We start from the raw sequence: 18,546 nt of genomic DNA on the forward strand, positions 1-18,546 counted from the left end.
TTCCAAGTTTATATTCACAAAACTTTTGGGTTATGATGTAAATGTAGTCAGTCGATACATAACCATAATCTATTTACATTCAAATTCCAATGTCAGTTAAAACAGAAGTGTCAGGTGTGCAAACCCTGCTGTATTGTGTTTTATTTTTTTCCGTTGCAGAGATGCCACTCACAGCTATGGTCCTTCACAACGCCAGCCACTGCTGGACTGTAACTGGTTAGAGCAAGGGGGGTGTGCCAAAATCGATCAGCATGAACCCCTGAGCCAAAACATCCCAGTGGAATCTGCTTTAGAGGCCACAGAGTACACTGTGAGCACCATCGAAGCTGAAAAACGCAAGATCTCCATCAAACGTGACAACAAATCCAAAATGGAGGGCAGCGTGGCCATCGAAATGTCTGCACAACCGTTTTTAGAGCTCACCCCAGTGACAGGTAGAGAAGTCTGCTGAAGCCACATCATGGGGTTCTGTGTCAGTATCACTGTATCACCATGTGAAGGTGATATCTATCATCAGTGGCCACTAGAATGTCTTCTTTGCAGGATGTGCAGATGACTCATGTTGTTCTTTGTCGTAGGTGTCCACTTAGAGCTGAAATGTTGTTTTCCTTCCACCTTTCTGTCTGTGCGGTAGTGAACAGTAAAGAGTTGGAAGCATATGAGTCGGACGAGCAGGAGAAAGAGGAGGAGACTGAGGAGGAGGAACCGCCAGTGCCTCCTAAACCTGTAGCTCCTGACAGCATGTTCATCTTCAAAGCCTCCAACCCGTAAGACGCAGCAAAATCCACAAGACACCAATTATCACATGCAGTTCAGACAAAATTAAACATCTAAACGTATTTTACTCCACAGTATCAGGAGAATTTGTCACTATGTGGTCAATCTTCGCTATTTCGAGATGACCATCCTCCTTGTAATCGTGGCGAGCAGCATTGCGCTGGCAGCTGAGGACCCCGTTTGCACAAGTTCAGACAGAAACAAGGTGAGATCAAACTACATCTCCATGAAAGTGGTAGCAGATCACGTCATAATTTCACTTGTCTTTTTAAAAATGTTGTTCACTGAAAAAACAAGTAAAGCTTTCTCTATTGCAATGCAATCGGCCAATTTGTGTTGCATCACCTGCATTAGCCAGAAAGAAAACAGACGGGAAAAACGATTGGGTCAGAAAAAACCAGTGTCGCAGAGAAAATTTACATTAATGGCCCTGCCCACATTGGCTTGCTATTGCAGAAGGCTATATTGATTTTGTGGCACGGAGAGAGTAGAGCACGTCTCAGCTAGTAGAAGCTAACCATTAGCAACTCTACAACATGGCGGAATTCATCAGGCTTGTGTTGCTTGTGGAGATAAAACATATATGTAATTTTAGCTCAAGAAAGAAGAACAAACAGAAGCAGCAAAAGAGTTGCACTGCTGTTAGCCAATCAGAGGCTAGATATTTGTGTGTCATGAATATTAATGAGTAAGATTTGTAATCTTGATGCTTAAAAAACTCTATGTTGGGTAACAGGGCACATAAAGGAATAGGATTCATTGATCAAAGCATACTTGTTGCTAAATTTAAAAAAAACAGAACGCAGCGGCGCGTCTGGTCTTCAATCAGCCTAAAAGAGCACACGTCACCTCTCTGTTCATTGAGCTCCACTGGCTACCGCTAGCAGCATGCATCAAATTCAAATTGCTAACACTAGCATACAAAGTCCGAGACGGTACGGCTCCCATCTACCTGAATCCTCTTGCAAAGGCTTACGTCTCGGCCCGGCCGCTCCGGTCATCACAGGATTGTCGGCTAGCAGTGCCTACACCACGCTCAGGACAATCCAGACTTTTCTCATGCATCGTTCCACAAATGTGGAATGACCTTCCTAACACTACCAGAACTGCGGCTTCCTTTTCTATTTTCAAGAAACTCCTGAAGACCCTGCTCTTCAGAGAGCATCTTCTTAACTAGCACCTTGTCTGCACCCGTCCCTCCTCTCTACTGTCCACTCCTTGTTCCCTCCTCTCCATGACTGATGCCAATTTGTTGTTGTTACTATTGTTGTTAGCCTCAAGGGCAAAATGCCGATTATCACTTGTAAGTCGCTTTGGACAAAAGCGTCTGCTAAATACATAAACATAAACATAACATAAACATTTTGGTTTACTGATAAATCAGAACTTGCCCTGTAAAGGGGTTTTGCCAACAAACTCAGATACACACCTCCCTCAGATACAAAGATGCTGATTTTGTGGATAAGAACATATCTATGTGCGGTGACGTTAATTTAACTTGCGTCATGGAGATATGGTGATTGTGTCTTGTCCAGTCAGTACGCTGATTAAATATATGGGTCATATATTTCATTTAATCCTTATTAATCTTTCAGTGTAATACAGTTTTTCTCAGATGCTTTGGTGCATTTCTCACAACAGAATTAAACTTTGCACAACAGTTAGTTCAACCTCCACAACATGTAGTCAATTTGGCACAGCCTAGTGGCGGCAAATGCCTTCGGACATGAAGCAGTTGAGTAAGTACAAATATCTAAAGAATGGTCACTTTTGACTTGCTATTCATCACTATCTCCTTGCTTTTATCATGAATGTCACAATTATTTATACTTGTACCGGCTGAATAGTCATCGTCCTTACAACTAATAGTCTTCACTTCATTGCTTGTGTCATTGCACTCAATATTGTTGAACATCTTGTCAAACAGTTTGTACATCCATTTTGAAAGCCCTATTTTTAAGGAGCTTCCATGTAAATCTCCATAAATTACTTTTCTCAGGTGAACCTTATCTCACACTAATGAAAATTGGTGTGTGTCCTGTTGACAATCGGACAATGTGTGAAGTGGTTTGGGATAACGCTAGCTTCCATCACTCTGCTGTAGTCAGGCAGTGGTTTGCAGCACACGACAGGATGCTTATGGAGTTTCTTCCTCCTTACACGCCATTCCTAAATTCAATTGAGGAGTTTTTCTCTTCCTGGAGGTGGAAGGTATATGACAGGCATCCACATACCCAAATGACCCTGCTAGCAGCTATGGATGCAGCTTGTGATGACATCACAGCAGAGTCCTGCAGAGGGTGGATTTGACACTCCAGAAGATACTTTCCCCGATGCATTGATAGAGCTGACATTCCCTGTGATGTTGATGAAAATATGTGGGCAGACAGACGGGAGCGTCTAGATATCAATGATTGATATGCAGCAGTGTCTGTTCAGTTTTTTTTTTTTTGTTTCATAACTACTGCAGTAAGGTTTACTGTCGAAGTTTATGTCTGCTGTAAAATGTTTGTTTTACTGTATTGCCCCAGTTGCACAATGCTGTGAACAGTTTCAATTAAATATTATCAAGAATGCATATGAAGTGTCTTGATTTTCCTTTACAATTTATGGTTTTCAACATGCCATGCATGCTGTCCACACTTGACATGTCATTGGGAAGCACCTACAAAGAAATCCGTCACAATGAGAACATGTTCAAACCATTTGATTTTGTGACCAAAGGTGCTGGTGTAATGACTTGTAATTGTGACAGCCCTGACACTTTGATTGATATAAGCACTTGCTTTTGATGAATGTATTATCTGTTTTGATTAAGGGACTTGCTTTTGAAGCATTGACTACTTATTTTGAGCAACTGCCTTGCTTTTGAACAACTGACTTCTTTTTGATGAAGTGACTCACTTTTGCAAGTTATCCACCATGTTTTGCAGTTTGCACTAATTGTTTTGAGAAGAGCCTTAGTAATGGTGCAGAGATCAATTCTGTTGTGAGAAATGCACCAAAGCAACTGAGAAAAACTGTAATGATATTCATTTCAACTTCTGTAATTAAGCACAGATTAATCAAAACATTTCATTTTACCATATTGTCCATTTCATTATATGATTAGTTACTCATATTGTTCATCCGTCTTGTTCTGTGAATAAAAGCAGTCTGAGATAAGCGGAAAGCTTGAGAGGGACCTTGGCCAAGCAACAGTATCTTTCTTGCCGATTAAAGGCACCAGTTAAGACTTATGTCTCCAAATGGCCAGATACTGAAGAGATCGTCAGACTGAAAACTGACCATTTCTGGAGTCTACAGTTGTAGCAGCCATAACCAATTATCATTATCCTCCAACCTTTCATTATAAGATTCCAGAGAGGACGTTTAAGCTCAGTGCTGCTGTCAGGTTGCATCTCTAGTTGACACATCGCTGTTAGCATCAATGTGTCGTCACACATCAGCTTCACCCACACACACAAGGTGAGAATCAGCCGCTCTCCCTGGCAAATCGCTGTGCAGTTAGTTTCGTTCGCAACTTCCTTTTTTACGGCATTATTGGGTGTGTCATGTGTGAGCAGATTAGCACACATTAGTGCACCGGAATGATCCGAGAGAACAAAGAAAACGTATCAATGGCAGACAGTTGCTGTATTCTGTATCCAGTGACGTCACCTGCTGTTCGAAGAGCTCCAGCAACGTGGTTTTGTGTTGCTGCTCTACTTTTGAAGGAGCACATGACAATTTAAAAGACAGTCCCACCAGCCTTACATATAAGGTGTAGTTGTATGGCACTGTCACATCTGAGACAAGAATCCTAATGATTATGATGTCATCAAGGTTATTTCAGCTGCACGTAAACAAATGCTATTACTTACTGAGCGTTTGATAAGTGTTTATCTGCACTGAGGTTGATTTTTCTTTTTTTAAATTGGTCCCATGAGTCACCAACCTAAAAGAAGTGCTGCACTACATTATTGGTGCATCACTTTCAGGAGTGGCAACATTATTACATCTGAAAAAAATAAATAAATAAATAAAAAACGAGTGCCCCTGAGCCCAACAATTTTCTACATCTATGTTTGTAATAGTTTCAGCTCAGTAATTACCAGCATAGGGTTTGGGGATCAGTCTAACTCCTGGGTTCATTAGTTGTTGTTTTTTTTGTTTGTTTGTTTGTTTTTGATCACCCAGGTGTTGCGATATTTCGATTATGTCTTCACCGGAGTGTTCACCTTTGAAATGATCATCAAGGTGAGTGAAATGGGTCTCCACTGTTATTTTAACTTTGAATTCAAGTCCCATTCCCAAGTGTCTTTTTCTGTCCTCCAGATGATAGACCAAGGTCTCATTCTGCATGATGGCTCTTATTTCCGTGACATGTGGAACCTCCTGGACTTCATAGTCGTGGTGGGAGCTCTGATCGCCTTTGCTTTAACGTGAGTCACTATATGGTGCAGCCAGCTCATGACTAATGACTGACTCACTGCAGCACATAACTTTGTGAGTGTACTTTACTGGTGTAAACTACCTCTCCTACCAGACAAACTGCCTACAGAGGCACATATGATCTTCTGAAATGTGTTTAAACTTCCACCACAGGGTGACAACCAGGCAAAAGAGTCTGTAGATTTTTTTTCTGTTGCCTCTTCCTGGTATGCATGTGATGGATAATAAATAAATAACTTATTAACACTGTTGTGCAGTTTGTTGTACTGAAGAGAAGTTTTACTGTATGTTAATTTTTCTGTTGTTAATATAAATGTGATGTAACTTTCTTTATCCCTTTATTTTATTTTCTCTGTTGTTCCTATGGATGTTGTCACTGTTGGGGGCTACCAGGAATGTGATGGGGTAAAATTTTCCTTGTTGTGAACTTCTCTTCCATAAATTTTACATGTTTTTCATCTTGTTTCTATCCATCTTGGTGTTTTTTTATGTTTTGTACATTTTTTTATTGATTTATTTTTTTGTACAGAAACGTAGAGCTGCCACTCATGCAAAATAAAATTCAAGCAATATCACGTGATAACTTTATTGTTAACTTTTCACATTTTGACAAGATACTATAATGGTTTTATAAAACCAATTTCTGTCACGTTTGTGCAATAGAGTAATAATGTACAAACGTGATGTATAATGTGAGAACATGATAATGCTTATTAGAACAAAATTATCATGGGACAAACTCCAGCTGTCAAAAGTGAAGCCAAACCGGAAGTGACACAAATTGCAATTCACCCTACATCCACTAGGGGCTGGCTCTAGAAAGGAGCAAGTTCCCATTTACTTCCATGTTGGAAATACGAGCTTCACAGCAGAAATAAACATGTTTACAGCCTGGTACAAAAACACATTTTAGGTTTACCCACAAGACAACTCTGAAGAGTGAGTTTTTTGTTATTTTGAATACTTAGGGGCATTTTGGGTCCTTTTGATGCTGTCAGTGCTAGTGCAAGCGGCTTGCTCTCCTGCTTGCTTTAAGGCCTCAGCTTTATGTTATTAGTGTTACAGCCTAGAAGACTGAGAGTAGCAGTCGCTCAGCCACAGTTTTCCTGCTAAAAGTGCCTGCTAACCTCCATTAGCTTTGGTTAGCTCAGTTAGCTTGTAGCTACATCGTGTCAGAGTTTGTTGGGTTTCACACACCTGCCCTCACCCTATGCTCCCAGCTCATTTTTATTTTTTTTCGGGAGTGACAAGATGCGTGACGCAGCCAAGATGGTGGTGGTGGGAGCCGCCCATTGGGCTTCAGTTCAGTGGTGACATCCATATTTCCCACACTAACTGGTATTGTTTCAATTTTATTTCACATAGCAGCTCTACATTGCCGTATTTTTGTATCTCAAAAAATTGCAAATTAGGATTCTGGCCGGTATTAGGAGTAAAACCACTGAGTATTTATTTATCACAAAAATGCTGACAATTATTCTTGTATTATAACACAAGAAAATTATAAAAGAAATGCTAATGCTTATTTTTCTCCATCCCAATTTCTAAATGTGCCTTAATTAAATGCAAACATCACATTTAAAGAAGAAAACTCCATAAATCATTGAATTAAAGGGAGAACCTTCCCTTCATATCTGCCAGTTTCCAAACAAACACCTTCTAGATTTCGTTCTCTTTTGTTGTGCTTTTCTTTTTGCAATTTTGACATATTTTTCTCTCAGTTTGTGTCTTTAAGTGCATGTCTTCGTTGCTTATCACTTCTTTTCCATGTCAACAGAAACAACAAAGGACGAGACATCAAAACAATAAAGTCCCTCAGAGTTTTACGAGTTCTGCGTCCACTTAAAACCATCAAGAGGCTTCCTAAACTCAAGGTTTAATTAAAAAAAACACGTGTTTAGTGATTTATTTCTTTTTTCCACAGACATCTGACAGGTTTAAGTTTGCTTTGCCTCCTTCTTGTCTTTCTCCACAGGCGGTTTTTGACTGTGTGGTCACATCTCTAAAGAACGTCTTTAACATCCTCATTGTATATCAGCTCTTTATGTTCATCTTTGCTGTCATAGCGGTCCAGCTCTTTAAGGGGAAGTTCTTCTATTGCACTGACAGCTCCATGAAATCCGAAAAGGAATGCCGGTATGTAAATGTCAGAACTACAGACTCACATTAGTGTTTTGAAAAGGTATGAACAGCATATGTGTAGAAATCCTCCTACATGTTGTCACTTTCTTTGAGCATGCACTGGCACACTATACAATGGTGGGATTGTTTACATAAAACCTAAAAAATTGTCCAAATCCTCGTATTTATTCATATATTTCTTGCTGCTTTACATAAAGTTAAAGCAAATCATTTTTTTGACGTTTTGTGAAATATGCATGAGAGCTTTTCACTACAAGAAAGATTTGTCTTGTTTATTTTTTATTTTTTTCCACAATTAGAAGGTAAAATTGACATCTGTTACGTTAGATGTCAAATACTCGTTATTTCAGTATATGTCCTGTGGTCTCTAGTATGAACAAATGCCTTGTGAGTCATTTTCTGTGGATAAAAATCTCTGGCGCTTCTGTTTCAGGAAGTAGACGTTAGTCGGAAGAGTGGGGGGTAGAAAAAAGCAGGATTTGGAGTCGTACTTGTTAATATTCATCATATGCAAACATCTTGCCTCTGATTGGCTAACAGAAGCGCAACTCTTCCACCGCCTCCATTCCTTTCTTTCTTGGGTAAAAAAAATGCAATGTGGATGTTTCATCTCCACAAATAACACAAGCCTGAACATGTTCTGCCTTGTTGTGTAGTTGCTAATGCTAATAGTTAGCTTCCACTGGCCAAGAACCTTTTGCCGTTGCAAGCCAAGATGGGCGAGTCCACTAATGTAAATTTTCTTTGTGACATAAAGTTGTCTGGCTTTTTCTGACCCAAGCATTTCTCATGGGGGGTTTTTGGCGGCTATGCAGACGGTAAGGGTTGAAACTCAAGAGGGAACGAAAGCCATAATTACAAAAAAAATAACATAATATAAAATAGCTTACACCCTAATTAAACAGAAACGAAAATACAATTTTAACTGTTTTTAAAAGCTATTTAATAGTTTGCATTCACAGAAAATTCTACATTTAGTTTATTGGGATTTTCGACATGGACATTTTCACAGAAGCCCACAATGAGTCATAAAAGTGCATGCCTTCAGTATTTTGAAATTGCTGGCCTTTGATTGGCTGCAGAGTCCTATGTTTAACCATTATCGGTACATGTTTCCTCTTTAAATCTTTAAATAAAGTCTTGTGACTTGTGACACTTTAGTAGTTTCTAACAGAAGTCAGGCCTCTTTGGGATTTCTGAAAGTATCTAAATTTCCCTACCAGACAAAAACACGTAATTGCTCACTGATATTTCCTAAAACTACACAGCATTACCCTGTTTCTATTAGAAAATGGCTCTGTCTGTTTAAGCTTTGGTATAAATGTGAAAAACAATCATTTTCATACCTTTCATTAAAACTACAGGTTCTGAGACGATGACCTGCAGTCTGCTTTATTCCCTGCAGAGGCTTGTACATTGACTACAGCAGAGACAAGAAAGAGGTCAAGAGAAGAGAGTGGAGAAGACACGAGTTTCACTACGACAACGTCTGCTGGGCTCTGCTCACACTTTTCACTGTGTCGACGGGAGAAGGATGGCCTCAGTGAGTGGATTTTAAAACACACAAAAGTTTAATTCAACACTAAAGAGTTTTTAACACTTTAAGCCAGTGGTACTGAGAGCTGGTATCCAGCATGTTTTAGTTTTAACTCTGCTTCAACACACCTGATTTCAATCAGCAAGTGATTATCAGGCTTCTGCAGAGCCTGGTGAGCTGCTAAACAGGTGAATAAACTGCTAAATTTGTTGTCTTGGAGAAGAGAAACAATGAAAACATGCTGGAAACCGGCTCTCCAAAACCAGGAGTGACTACAGGTTGGTTTATGCTTGACGCGTCCGCGAGGTCTGCACGGCTCCGCGCGGAAAAGTTGCGTCATTTTGCGTCATTTTAACAACCACGCCCCTCCACCGCGTCTCCGCACGGCCCAAGATTTCCGCAACGCGCACCTCGGAAAATTTCTAACCACGCAGACGGTCGGACGCGGAAAAACATGGCGGACCGGCACTGCAGAGGTTCGTAAATACAGACATTTGTATGATTCAGCTCTCAGAGATCACAGTGATCAACATGTTGTTAATAATTCTTGGAGAGAAATAGCTCACACTGTCGGAAAAGACGAGAACGCTGTTAAAAATGCTGAAATACCATGTTGTAAACTGTGATTTCTACTTCTACTATGGTGTAGTGTTGGATGCATGCTGTAGAGCTCCTTGCTGCCCCGTTCAGTTTAGGAGAATATTGGCTCACCGCAGAGACGAGCCGCACAAACCATAAACGCTGCGAGTTGTGAAGCGCGCTCCAGCCGCGAGCCGCATCACCTCGCGGAAAGTGAATGCATCAAGCATAAACCAAGCTTACCACAGCTTTAAGCTACTGCTTTCAAACTGGTTTCAGTGATTCTTGATCTATATGAGAAGCTTTACATCAGACAGCACTCTATGGCCCTCTGCTGGCCTAAAACTGCTCTACAAAACTTTGGGGGTTCAGGTAGGCACCAGTGGGAGGTATCTACCTTCTTTATGGCAACAGCAGACAGGTGGAGCACCGGTCAGGGTGGAGTTCACTGTGCCAGTAGCTTATACAAAGGCTAGCAGTTTGTTTGCCGACCCTTAAAGTAGCTTTCCGGAGTTTTCTACTTTTAGAAATTATGTATGGTTTTTCAGAAATTTGTAAAAGTGATTATCTTATCATGTACTGTGATATAATGTAAGCAATACTCCTTTTTTTTATTTTTTTTATTTTTGTTTATTTTTTGTTAAGCAGGCCCCCTGCTCCTCAGAGCTCCTGTGCAATAGGAAACTGAACGCCGACCAGAACTAACCAATGGCGTTAGACTACCGCTTAGATGCTTCAAATTTAAGGAATACCTCAGCTGATGCAGAGTTAATGAACATTTCACGGACTACAAAGTCTTTAAAATATAAATATATGAAAACACAACATGACATGAGAATAATACTTGTAAAACAACGTGTTCTTGCTCCGTTTGTCGACTACAAAAGCACATTTATAAACATGAAATGTGAAGTTGCCATCTTAAAAAAACAGATCGACACTTTTTGTGTGGCTGTACGTCCATTTTCAACCAGTAGGGGGATAAGCAGGATATATTTATGTCAAGGGCCTTGTCAGCCACTAGATGGTGCCATCGGATAAGAGAAATACTCCAGAAAGAGACTTTAACTCATTCACTGCCAATCATTTCCTGATCAGAAAAGCCCTTCGCTGCCAGTGGTTTTCAGTGTTTTCACAGTTTTTTAAGAGTCACAGAACATTGCACTCTATGATGATGTCAATGCCAAAACTACCAAAACCAAGGGTAGACTCACCACTTATATCAGGAAGAATCCGCGTGTTTCGAGCGTTGTCCATTCTTTCATAATCCGTTGTCGAATTGTGATCGGCAGAAACTTTTCCGGTTCGTGCCTCACTTTTTTTACAGCAGCGACCCAAAATGATCTCCTAACACATGGATTTTCTGCTTCCTGATCATGTGATGTGTGTCGTACATGGATGAATATCAGCAAACCCTGTAAGTGAAAGGAAGCAAGTAATAACTTTGCAGTCGAAGAAAGCATGAACTAGATAAGCAAAATACGTCTCGTCTGCCAACATCGCTATGTGCTAAGCTGGTTCCAGCAACAGCAGGCTGTACGTCCATTTTCAACCAGTAGGGGGATAAGCAGGACACATTTATGTCAAGGGCCTTTAAACTTTATGCTGAAAACTTCAACAACCATAAGAGACTTAAAGGTTGAATAAGGAACATGAACATCAAAGCCACATCTAGTGTGTAGAGGTTGTTGCAACAATAGAACAAGGTTTCCAGCCGTCAGGATGCCAGGTTCGCTGCAGATACGTGAAGTGACCAGCCATCACCATGTCTATTGATGACTGGTACAGGGTAAGAGCAATTGCTAAGTTTATTTTACAACAGCATTTATTGTTAGAACATTTTCTGGGCTCCAAAGCAGCTGCTTGACTGAATCCACCAGTTTTCCCAGTGCCAGCCTCGCTGTCCCAAGAGGACTGTTTCCCGTATTTGGCCACCTGCATCGGTGCCCTCTATTGGCTGCTAAATGTAAACATAAACCTAGTGTCATGCCCATAAAATTTTAATATAGCTTTTAAAGGAAATACTGTACCTTCATTCTGCACACCTCTAAACGCCCTGTGGAGGTATTATTTTTTAATGTAGCTTTTTATTAAATTGTTCCATATTCAACCTTTAAAACTGTCAAAACTGGGCATCAATGGACAAAAAAATTACTAAAAGAGACAAAAAGCCATCAAAATTAGACACATATTAATCAGACCTGAGAGAAATGAGCTGGAAAACCAGCCACCAAAGCAAGGGCTGCAAGACCATAACAGTAAAATGCAAAAATAATTCTAAAATCTCCTCACCTCTTCAAAATAAGACGAAAATGGTCAAATGAAGTGTAAAACCTTTAAAATAAGTATGTCGCAGAAAAGTTTGCAAAGTTAAACATAAAGCTATACAGAAAAATTAAAATTACAAACAACCTTTTCTTTTCTTCCGGTTTAGGGTCCTTCAGCACTCAACAGATGTCACAGAGGAGAACATGGGTCCGAGCCGTGGGAACAGGATGGAAATGTCCGTTTTCTACGTGGTGTACTTTGTGGTCTTCCCATTCTTCTTCGTCAACATCTTCGTTGCTCTCATCATCATCACCTTCCAGGAGCAGGGTGACAAGATGATTCAGGAGTGCAGTCTGGAGAAAAACGAGGTACAGTAATACAGCCACGGAAAATGCAGTCAGGGAACATTAAGGTGGATCTGTTGTTTATGTTCTCCCCATCAGAGGGCCTGCATTGACTTTGCCATCAGTGCAAAGCCGATGACCCGCTACATGCCCCAGAACAGACAAACCTTCCAGTACAGGCTGTGGCACTTTGTGGCGTCACCTTCTTTTGAGTACACCGTTCTCGTCATGATCGCTCTCAACACTGTGGTTCTCATGATGAAGGTAAAGTAAAAGCACTCCCTCGGAAAGGGTTCCCTTGTGCATCTCTTCACCAAATGTTTATTTCCACAGTAGTTTCTGGCTTCATTTCATCCCAGATTATTATATCAAACAGATGAAAATGGTAATTGAAAGAATTTAAAAGCCACTTAATCAGATGATGCCATCAAATGCAGGGGTGGTTTTGTTCAAAGTCAGCTACGATGTTGATGTGATGATTTTTGACTTTTTGGGCCTTTTTCTTTAGTACCACTCTGCTCCAACGGCTTACGATGCTGTCCTAAAACATCTAAACACAGCTTTCACCGTCCTCTTCTCCATGGAGTGCATACTCAAGATCATGGCATTCGGTTTGGTGGTGAGTATGAATTCAACACTTAGAGACTTTAATAAATGAAATCCGAACAAAACTAACGGATTTCTCCGTCTCTGCAGAACTATTTTCGAGACACTTGGAATATTTTTGATTTCATCACCGTTCTTGGAAGCATCACGGAGATAGTTGTGGATCTGCAGGTGAGACACATCCTAAACGTTGAATGGATCGATGGAGCCGGTAGCTCTAATTGCAGCATCACTCCTTTGCAAGTTTCCTGTTACGATTTGTGCCTTGTGTTGAATTTGGCCATCTGTGATTTACATCCTGTCTTTCCCATCTGGCTGCCACTATCTGCCGGCACGTCTCTCTCTCTCTCAAATCACTTTGCTCGTCTGTCCTAGTCATTGAACACCATCAACATGAGTTTCCTGAAGCTCTTCCGCACAGCCAGGTTGATCAAGCTGCTGAGGCAGGGCTACACCATCCGTATTCTGCTTTGGACCTTCGTACAATCGTTTAAGGTCTGGCAGCTTTTACATTATTTTATCAATTATTTGTTTTCTTTTATTGATAAAAATATCTTTATTGTATCTCCTCTGATAGGCTCTTCCTTATGTCTGCCTGCTTATCGCCATGCTTTTCTTCATTTACGCCATTATTGGAATGCAGGTGAGACTTTATTTGTTTGGGTCTTTTGTAGATAAATGATGTAAATTAATTAAACACTGTTTCGTTTTCATTTAATTACTGTAATTGGGTGAAGTGTAATGTGAACAAATAGCATTTAATATCATTGATTTGTGGGGAAAAATTCAGATTTAGTGCACATTTTGAATTAGATAAAGAACTGTTTGGCACTTGTTGCGTTTCTGTAATGAAAGGCACTTTAACCCATGATCCCATAATAATGTTTTGAACTGAATCAGTCTCCAGGTCAGGGATAAGGTGAGATCGATATGTGAATTGGTGCTGCGTCTGCAGAGATGCCTGCGTTGTACCGGTCTGTGGTGGTAAAGAGAGGGCTTCGCCTTACAGCTCAGCTCTCAATTTACCGGTCGATCTACGTTCCTACCCTCATCTATGGTCGTGAGCTTTGGGTAGTGACCAAAAGAATGAGAGCGCAGATTCAAGCGGCTGAAATTAGTTTTCTCCGCAGGGTGTCTGGGCTCTTCCTTAGAGATAGGGTGAGAAACTCAGTTATCTGGGAGGGGCTTGGAGTAGATCCACTGCTCCTCCACGTCGAGAAGAGCCAGTTGAGGTGGCTCGGGCATGGCACGTCCAACTGGGAGGAGGCCCAAGGAAAGACCCAAGGCACGCTGGAGGGACTATGTCTCTCGGCTGGCCAGGGAACAACTTAGGATTCCCTCAGAGGTGCTGGCCCAACTAGCTGTGGAGGGGATGTCCAGGCTTCTCTGTTAAGGCTGCTGCCCCCGCGACTTGACCCTGGATAAGCGGCTGAAAATGGATGGGTGGATGTTTTGAACTGATTTAAAAAGTGTAATTGTGTTTTATATAGACTGAAAATCAAGAGGATTTGTTAATTCAGTGAGACACTTTAGAAGCTGTTTCTGTAGTTTCACTCGCTGGAGCATCCTGGATTTTTCTGCAGGTGTTTGGAAACATCAAGCTGAATGATGAGAGTCACATCAATCAGCACAACAACTTTAAGACCTTCTTTAGTGCTCTGATGCTCCTGTTCAGGTGAGCTTGGTCAGCAAATGGTGAATTTAATTCATGTGTCATGGATTTTATCAATATGTTTATCAATAAACCCATTTCCTGCAGCTAGAGAGAGGGACAAGAAGCAATAAGGCAGACATACAACCAAATTATGAGTTTGTGACAAGTGTGCAGGGCAAATGCCCCGAGCATCTGGTCCCAGAGTTTATTTACAGGAAAAGATAAGAAAGAAATGGGAGTGGATCATGTGTGAGAGTGTGCGTGTGTATGGGAGGACAAGTGTGTGTGTGTGTGTGTGTGTGTGTGTGTGTGTGCGTGCGTGCGTGCGTGCGTGCGTGCGTCTGTGTGTGTGTGTTTGTGTGTGTGAGAGAGAGAATACTTTCAGGACATTCAACCAACAGATCTGTCAATAGGACCAAAGTAATGAAATATAAAATTTCCATAACAGTATGTCATTTAAAAATTTATTATTGATTGTGTGTGTGTGTGTGTGTGTGTGTGTGTGTGTGTGTGTGTGTGTGTGTGTGTGTGTGTGTGTGTGTGTGTGTGTGTGTGTGTGTGCGTGCGTGCGTGCGTGCGTGCGTGCGTGCGTGTGTGTGTGTTTTGCGTGCGTGCGTGTGTGTTGACCTTCAGGAGTGCTACAGGGGAGTCTTGGCAGGAGATCATGCTCTCCTGCCTGTCTGGACAGGAGTGTGAGCCAGACCCCTCCATCTCCCCCCTCACCATCTCACCTGACCATGAAGGAGGCTGTGGCACCGACTTTGCTTACTGCTACTTTGTCTCGTTCATCTTCTTCAGCTCGTTTCTGGTCAGAAAGGAAAAATAAAGCCCAACGTTTATGCATCTCAGTTTGTCTTTTCAGCTGCCCTTTTGTCTCATAGATGCTGAATCTGTTTGTGGCTGTGATTATGGATAACTTTGAGTACCTGACTCGAGACTCCTCCATCCTGGGTCCTCATCACCTGGATGAGTTTGTTAGAATATGGGGGGAGTATGATCGACTAGCATGGTGAGCCTCAAACTCATTATACATTGTTTGTTCTGCCTCTGTCCAGCAGAGGGCAGCCGAGGAATATGAAATATGGAAGATTAAATCCGTGGTAGTAAAGCCAGTTTCTAATATTGTCTCTTTTTGCTCTTATTTTCTCTCCCAAGTGGGCGTATTCACTACACAGCTATGTACGAGATGTTGACACACATGTCACCCCCTCTGGGTCTGGGTAAAAAATGTCCCGCTAAGATCGCCTACAAGGTGACTGAAACATGAATATTTCAGAAATAGATGAACCAAGGGGGAAAGTCTATTTTATTATTTGGCTGATTCAAGAAAACACTTACTTCACTTGTCTTTTCTCTCAGAGGTTGGTGTTGATGAACATGCCAGTAGACGAGGACATGAGCGTCCACTTCACCTCCACTCTGATGTCACTCATTCGCACGGCTTTGGACATCAAAATAGCTCGAGGTTAGGCTTCAATGCATCTTTATATTTTCTTGTTCCATCTCAGATGTCATCCATGCTTGAATGTGGATGTTTGTCCCAGGTGGCGAGGACCGTATTGCTCTGGACTCTGAGCTGCAGAAGGAGATCAGCATCATTTGGCCTTATCTGCCTCAGAAGAACTTGGATTTACTGGTACCCATCAACAAAGGTCTGGCTCTTCCTGTGAAGGCAGATATCATTGTGCTGCTGAGCCAGACACGTTAATGACTCGTGTTTACCCTCACAGATACAGACTTGACGGTGGGGAAGATCTACGCCTCTATGATGATAATGGATTACTTCAAACAGAACAAAGCCAAGAAGCTTAGGCAGCAGCTGGAGGCTCAGGTCAGGTCTGCATGTTTGATTTTAGGGAAATCCTCTCACGAATGAGAGAACCTGGATCTGAAAAAACCCTCAAATGATATGTAAGACATAAAAGTGGAAATCTGAGATGTATAAATCATTTAAATTATTATTACATAATTGTTATCATTTATTATTTAAATAAAACCATGCAACCTTTTCATGTTAAAAAAATAATTTTCTTGAGCCAGAATGTGCTAAAATAACCTTTTACAAAGTTAATAAAATGTCACTCAGACCCCTACCGCCTCCAGTGTCCAGAAAACCGCATTTGCAACTTCAGAGTGGCAGGCCGCTCCCTGTTAATAATGTGGATCTGACATGCCAGCGCCGCAATCTGGTTCCAGCCTGTTTCCTGCATTTTTTAGATCACGAACACAGCTGATTACTTTTATTTAGTGATGGTTTGCTCTTGTAGAAACCATGAAGGCTGGGGAGACATTTCAGCTGTTAGATTAAGGTGTTTAAAAGACGGACACACAGCAAGGAGACAAGTTTCACTTTTGCTTTCAGTAACTGGACACTAGGGGGTGCTAAAAGCAAGCCAAAATTGCAAAATCTCCCTTAAAAATACTGGCTTTTTGATCTGTGTGACCCCAACGACAAGGGAGTCTGAAATCGAGCAGAATCAATCAGTGATTTTCCACAGAAAATCTACTTTGGCTCTTCCTTTTCTTCTTTTCCGGCTTCTCCTAAAACGTATCATCAAATTCTTGGAATCAAACTTTGTGTGAATTTTTATTTGCCAAAAACATTATAATAAACAGTGAAATGTATTTTCCTTGTTGTACTTTTTATTGTTATACACACACACACACACACTCATTAGAGATCTACCAATATGTTGTTGTTTTTTTTATTGCTAATATGTAGAGGTCATGGTCAGCCAATGGCCGAAATGCTCAGATGATATTTTGGCTGATTTCTATGGCCGTTATCTAGATGTTTTTTGCCTTGTTTTCATGCTGAAATGTCACTAATGACAGCAGCTGATGCTCAACATTTCTGAGCCTGAATCCATTTTCAAACATTGAGTTTAACCAACTCTTGAATCTTGATTTTATGCATCTCTCGGTATTAAAATCAAACATTTTAGCAAAGTTAATCAAACCAATGAATAAATGGACCAAATAAACAGGTAAATAAAAATAAATTTTTATTTGACAATAATTCTTTATCAAGCAGACGTGCCTGACTGTAAATCAGCACTACTAATGAGTTATATTGTTGATGCAATGCCGATATATATCGGGCTGATATATCAGGCGATTGATATATCGGTCAATCCATAATACACATTAGTTGTTGTTTTAAAGGAAAATGGAAACAAATGTTTTTGTGTGAAAGAGCAGACACATGAATTAAACCAACTTTTGTTTGTTTTTGTCTCGTTTTAGAAGAGTAACATGATTTTTAAACGTCTGGACGCCTCCACCCTCCCTGAGGACATTCTGTCCAACGCCCAGCCGCTGCCGATGATGGCCCACAGTGCCGGTTCAGCCCTGTGAGTCAAAAACTGAGTGCCTTTATGTGCAGTGGTGCTCTTGTTTGCTTACAGTTTTTCTCCAACCCCTCTGCAGGACCAGAGGAGGCTTTGTGGCTTTGAGCCCGATCTCACCACAGGAACTCTTTCTGCAGCCCATAAGCTCAGACGCTGATGGTGGTCAGCAGCAGAGTCTGGTATGAAAATCGTGCATCTTTATGCAGCATATTTATTTAGCAAAACCAGTTTTACTAAACTGCACAAGTGTTTTAATAATCTGCAATCTCGTATCTGCAATCTTGTATCTGCAGGATTTAGATCAACCATACCAAATAAAAATTTAGTTGATGCCGTTTTCTCTGTGGCTTGCAAATCAAGGCTGCTGTGTGTTTCAGCCCTGAGCAGGTTGGAGCCTCAGAGGTAGACTGTTGGTGTGTTGTTGCTCTTGTCTTTACTGTCTGGGTTTACTGGTCTTCACCATCCACCCAGTTGAATCATTTCAACTATTCTGTAGTAATAAATGTGCAGAGAAATGCACCTGGCCTCTGGGAGGCTGTTGTCTGCCTGTTTGTGTATCTGTCAGAAATCGATTGTGCATGACGGAGGCCAAAACACAATGTCCATCTTTTTTCTGTAAGTCTGAAATGTTTTCTTTTAGTCCAATCCTGTTCTCCTCCTCTCTGTTCTCTTCTTTTTACAGCCTTGCTCTGTTTCTACTTCTCTGAAGTCAGTTTTGCCGTTGTTAGTTACTAGTTTGCCTGTTTTGAGCTGGAATGGCTTTTGATTGGATGGTTATCATAGTAACTAAATGGTTTGATCCCTCCCCTTCCTCCATTCCAGCTGCAGTGGGCCTCTATTTGCCACGGCAGCCCC

At 41.1% G+C, this 18,546-nt stretch overlaps 1 protein-coding gene across 5 annotated transcripts in view; it reads left to right on the plus strand.

Annotated features, from left to right (window-relative positions):
• The window catches only part of cacna1eb (calcium channel, voltage-dependent, R type, alpha 1E subunit b), a 68,615-nt gene that overhangs the window by 48,287 nt on the left and 1,782 nt on the right, over nt 1–18,546 (plus strand). For all 5 annotated transcript variants that reach the window (XM_070556085.1, XM_070556086.1, XM_070556087.1 and 2 more), the window contains 23 exons: nt 160–434; nt 635–767; nt 853–982; nt 4,957–5,016; nt 5,095–5,201; nt 6,989–7,085; nt 7,187–7,347; nt 8,759–8,896; nt 11,904–12,105; nt 12,181–12,345; nt 12,590–12,700; nt 12,778–12,858; nt 13,063–13,182; nt 13,265–13,330; nt 14,271–14,362; nt 14,975–15,149; nt 15,223–15,350; nt 15,497–15,593; nt 15,701–15,806; nt 15,886–15,993; nt 16,072–16,172; nt 17,588–17,694; nt 17,771–17,870. In XM_070556085.1, coding sequence (XP_070412186.1) covers nt 160–434; nt 635–767; nt 853–982; nt 4,957–5,016; nt 5,095–5,201; nt 6,989–7,085; nt 7,187–7,347; nt 8,759–8,896; nt 11,904–12,105; nt 12,181–12,345; nt 12,590–12,700; nt 12,778–12,858; nt 13,063–13,182; nt 13,265–13,330; nt 14,271–14,362; nt 14,975–15,149; nt 15,223–15,350; nt 15,497–15,593; nt 15,701–15,806; nt 15,886–15,993; nt 16,072–16,172; nt 17,588–17,694; nt 17,771–17,870 — 2,860 coding nt within the window. The remainder of the gene's footprint in view (nt 1–159; nt 435–634; nt 768–852; nt 983–4,956; nt 5,017–5,094; nt 5,202–6,988; nt 7,086–7,186; nt 7,348–8,758; nt 8,897–11,903; nt 12,106–12,180; nt 12,346–12,589; nt 12,701–12,777; nt 12,859–13,062; nt 13,183–13,264; nt 13,331–14,270; nt 14,363–14,974; nt 15,150–15,222; nt 15,351–15,496; nt 15,594–15,700; nt 15,807–15,885; nt 15,994–16,071; nt 16,173–17,587; nt 17,695–17,770; nt 17,871–18,546) is intronic.

The sequence above is a fragment of the Nothobranchius furzeri genome, chromosome 11 (assembly GCF_043380555.1).
Source record: "Nothobranchius furzeri strain GRZ-AD chromosome 11, NfurGRZ-RIMD1, whole genome shotgun sequence".
NCBI classification, from domain to species: domain Eukaryota; kingdom Metazoa; phylum Chordata; class Actinopteri; order Cyprinodontiformes; family Nothobranchiidae; genus Nothobranchius; species Nothobranchius furzeri.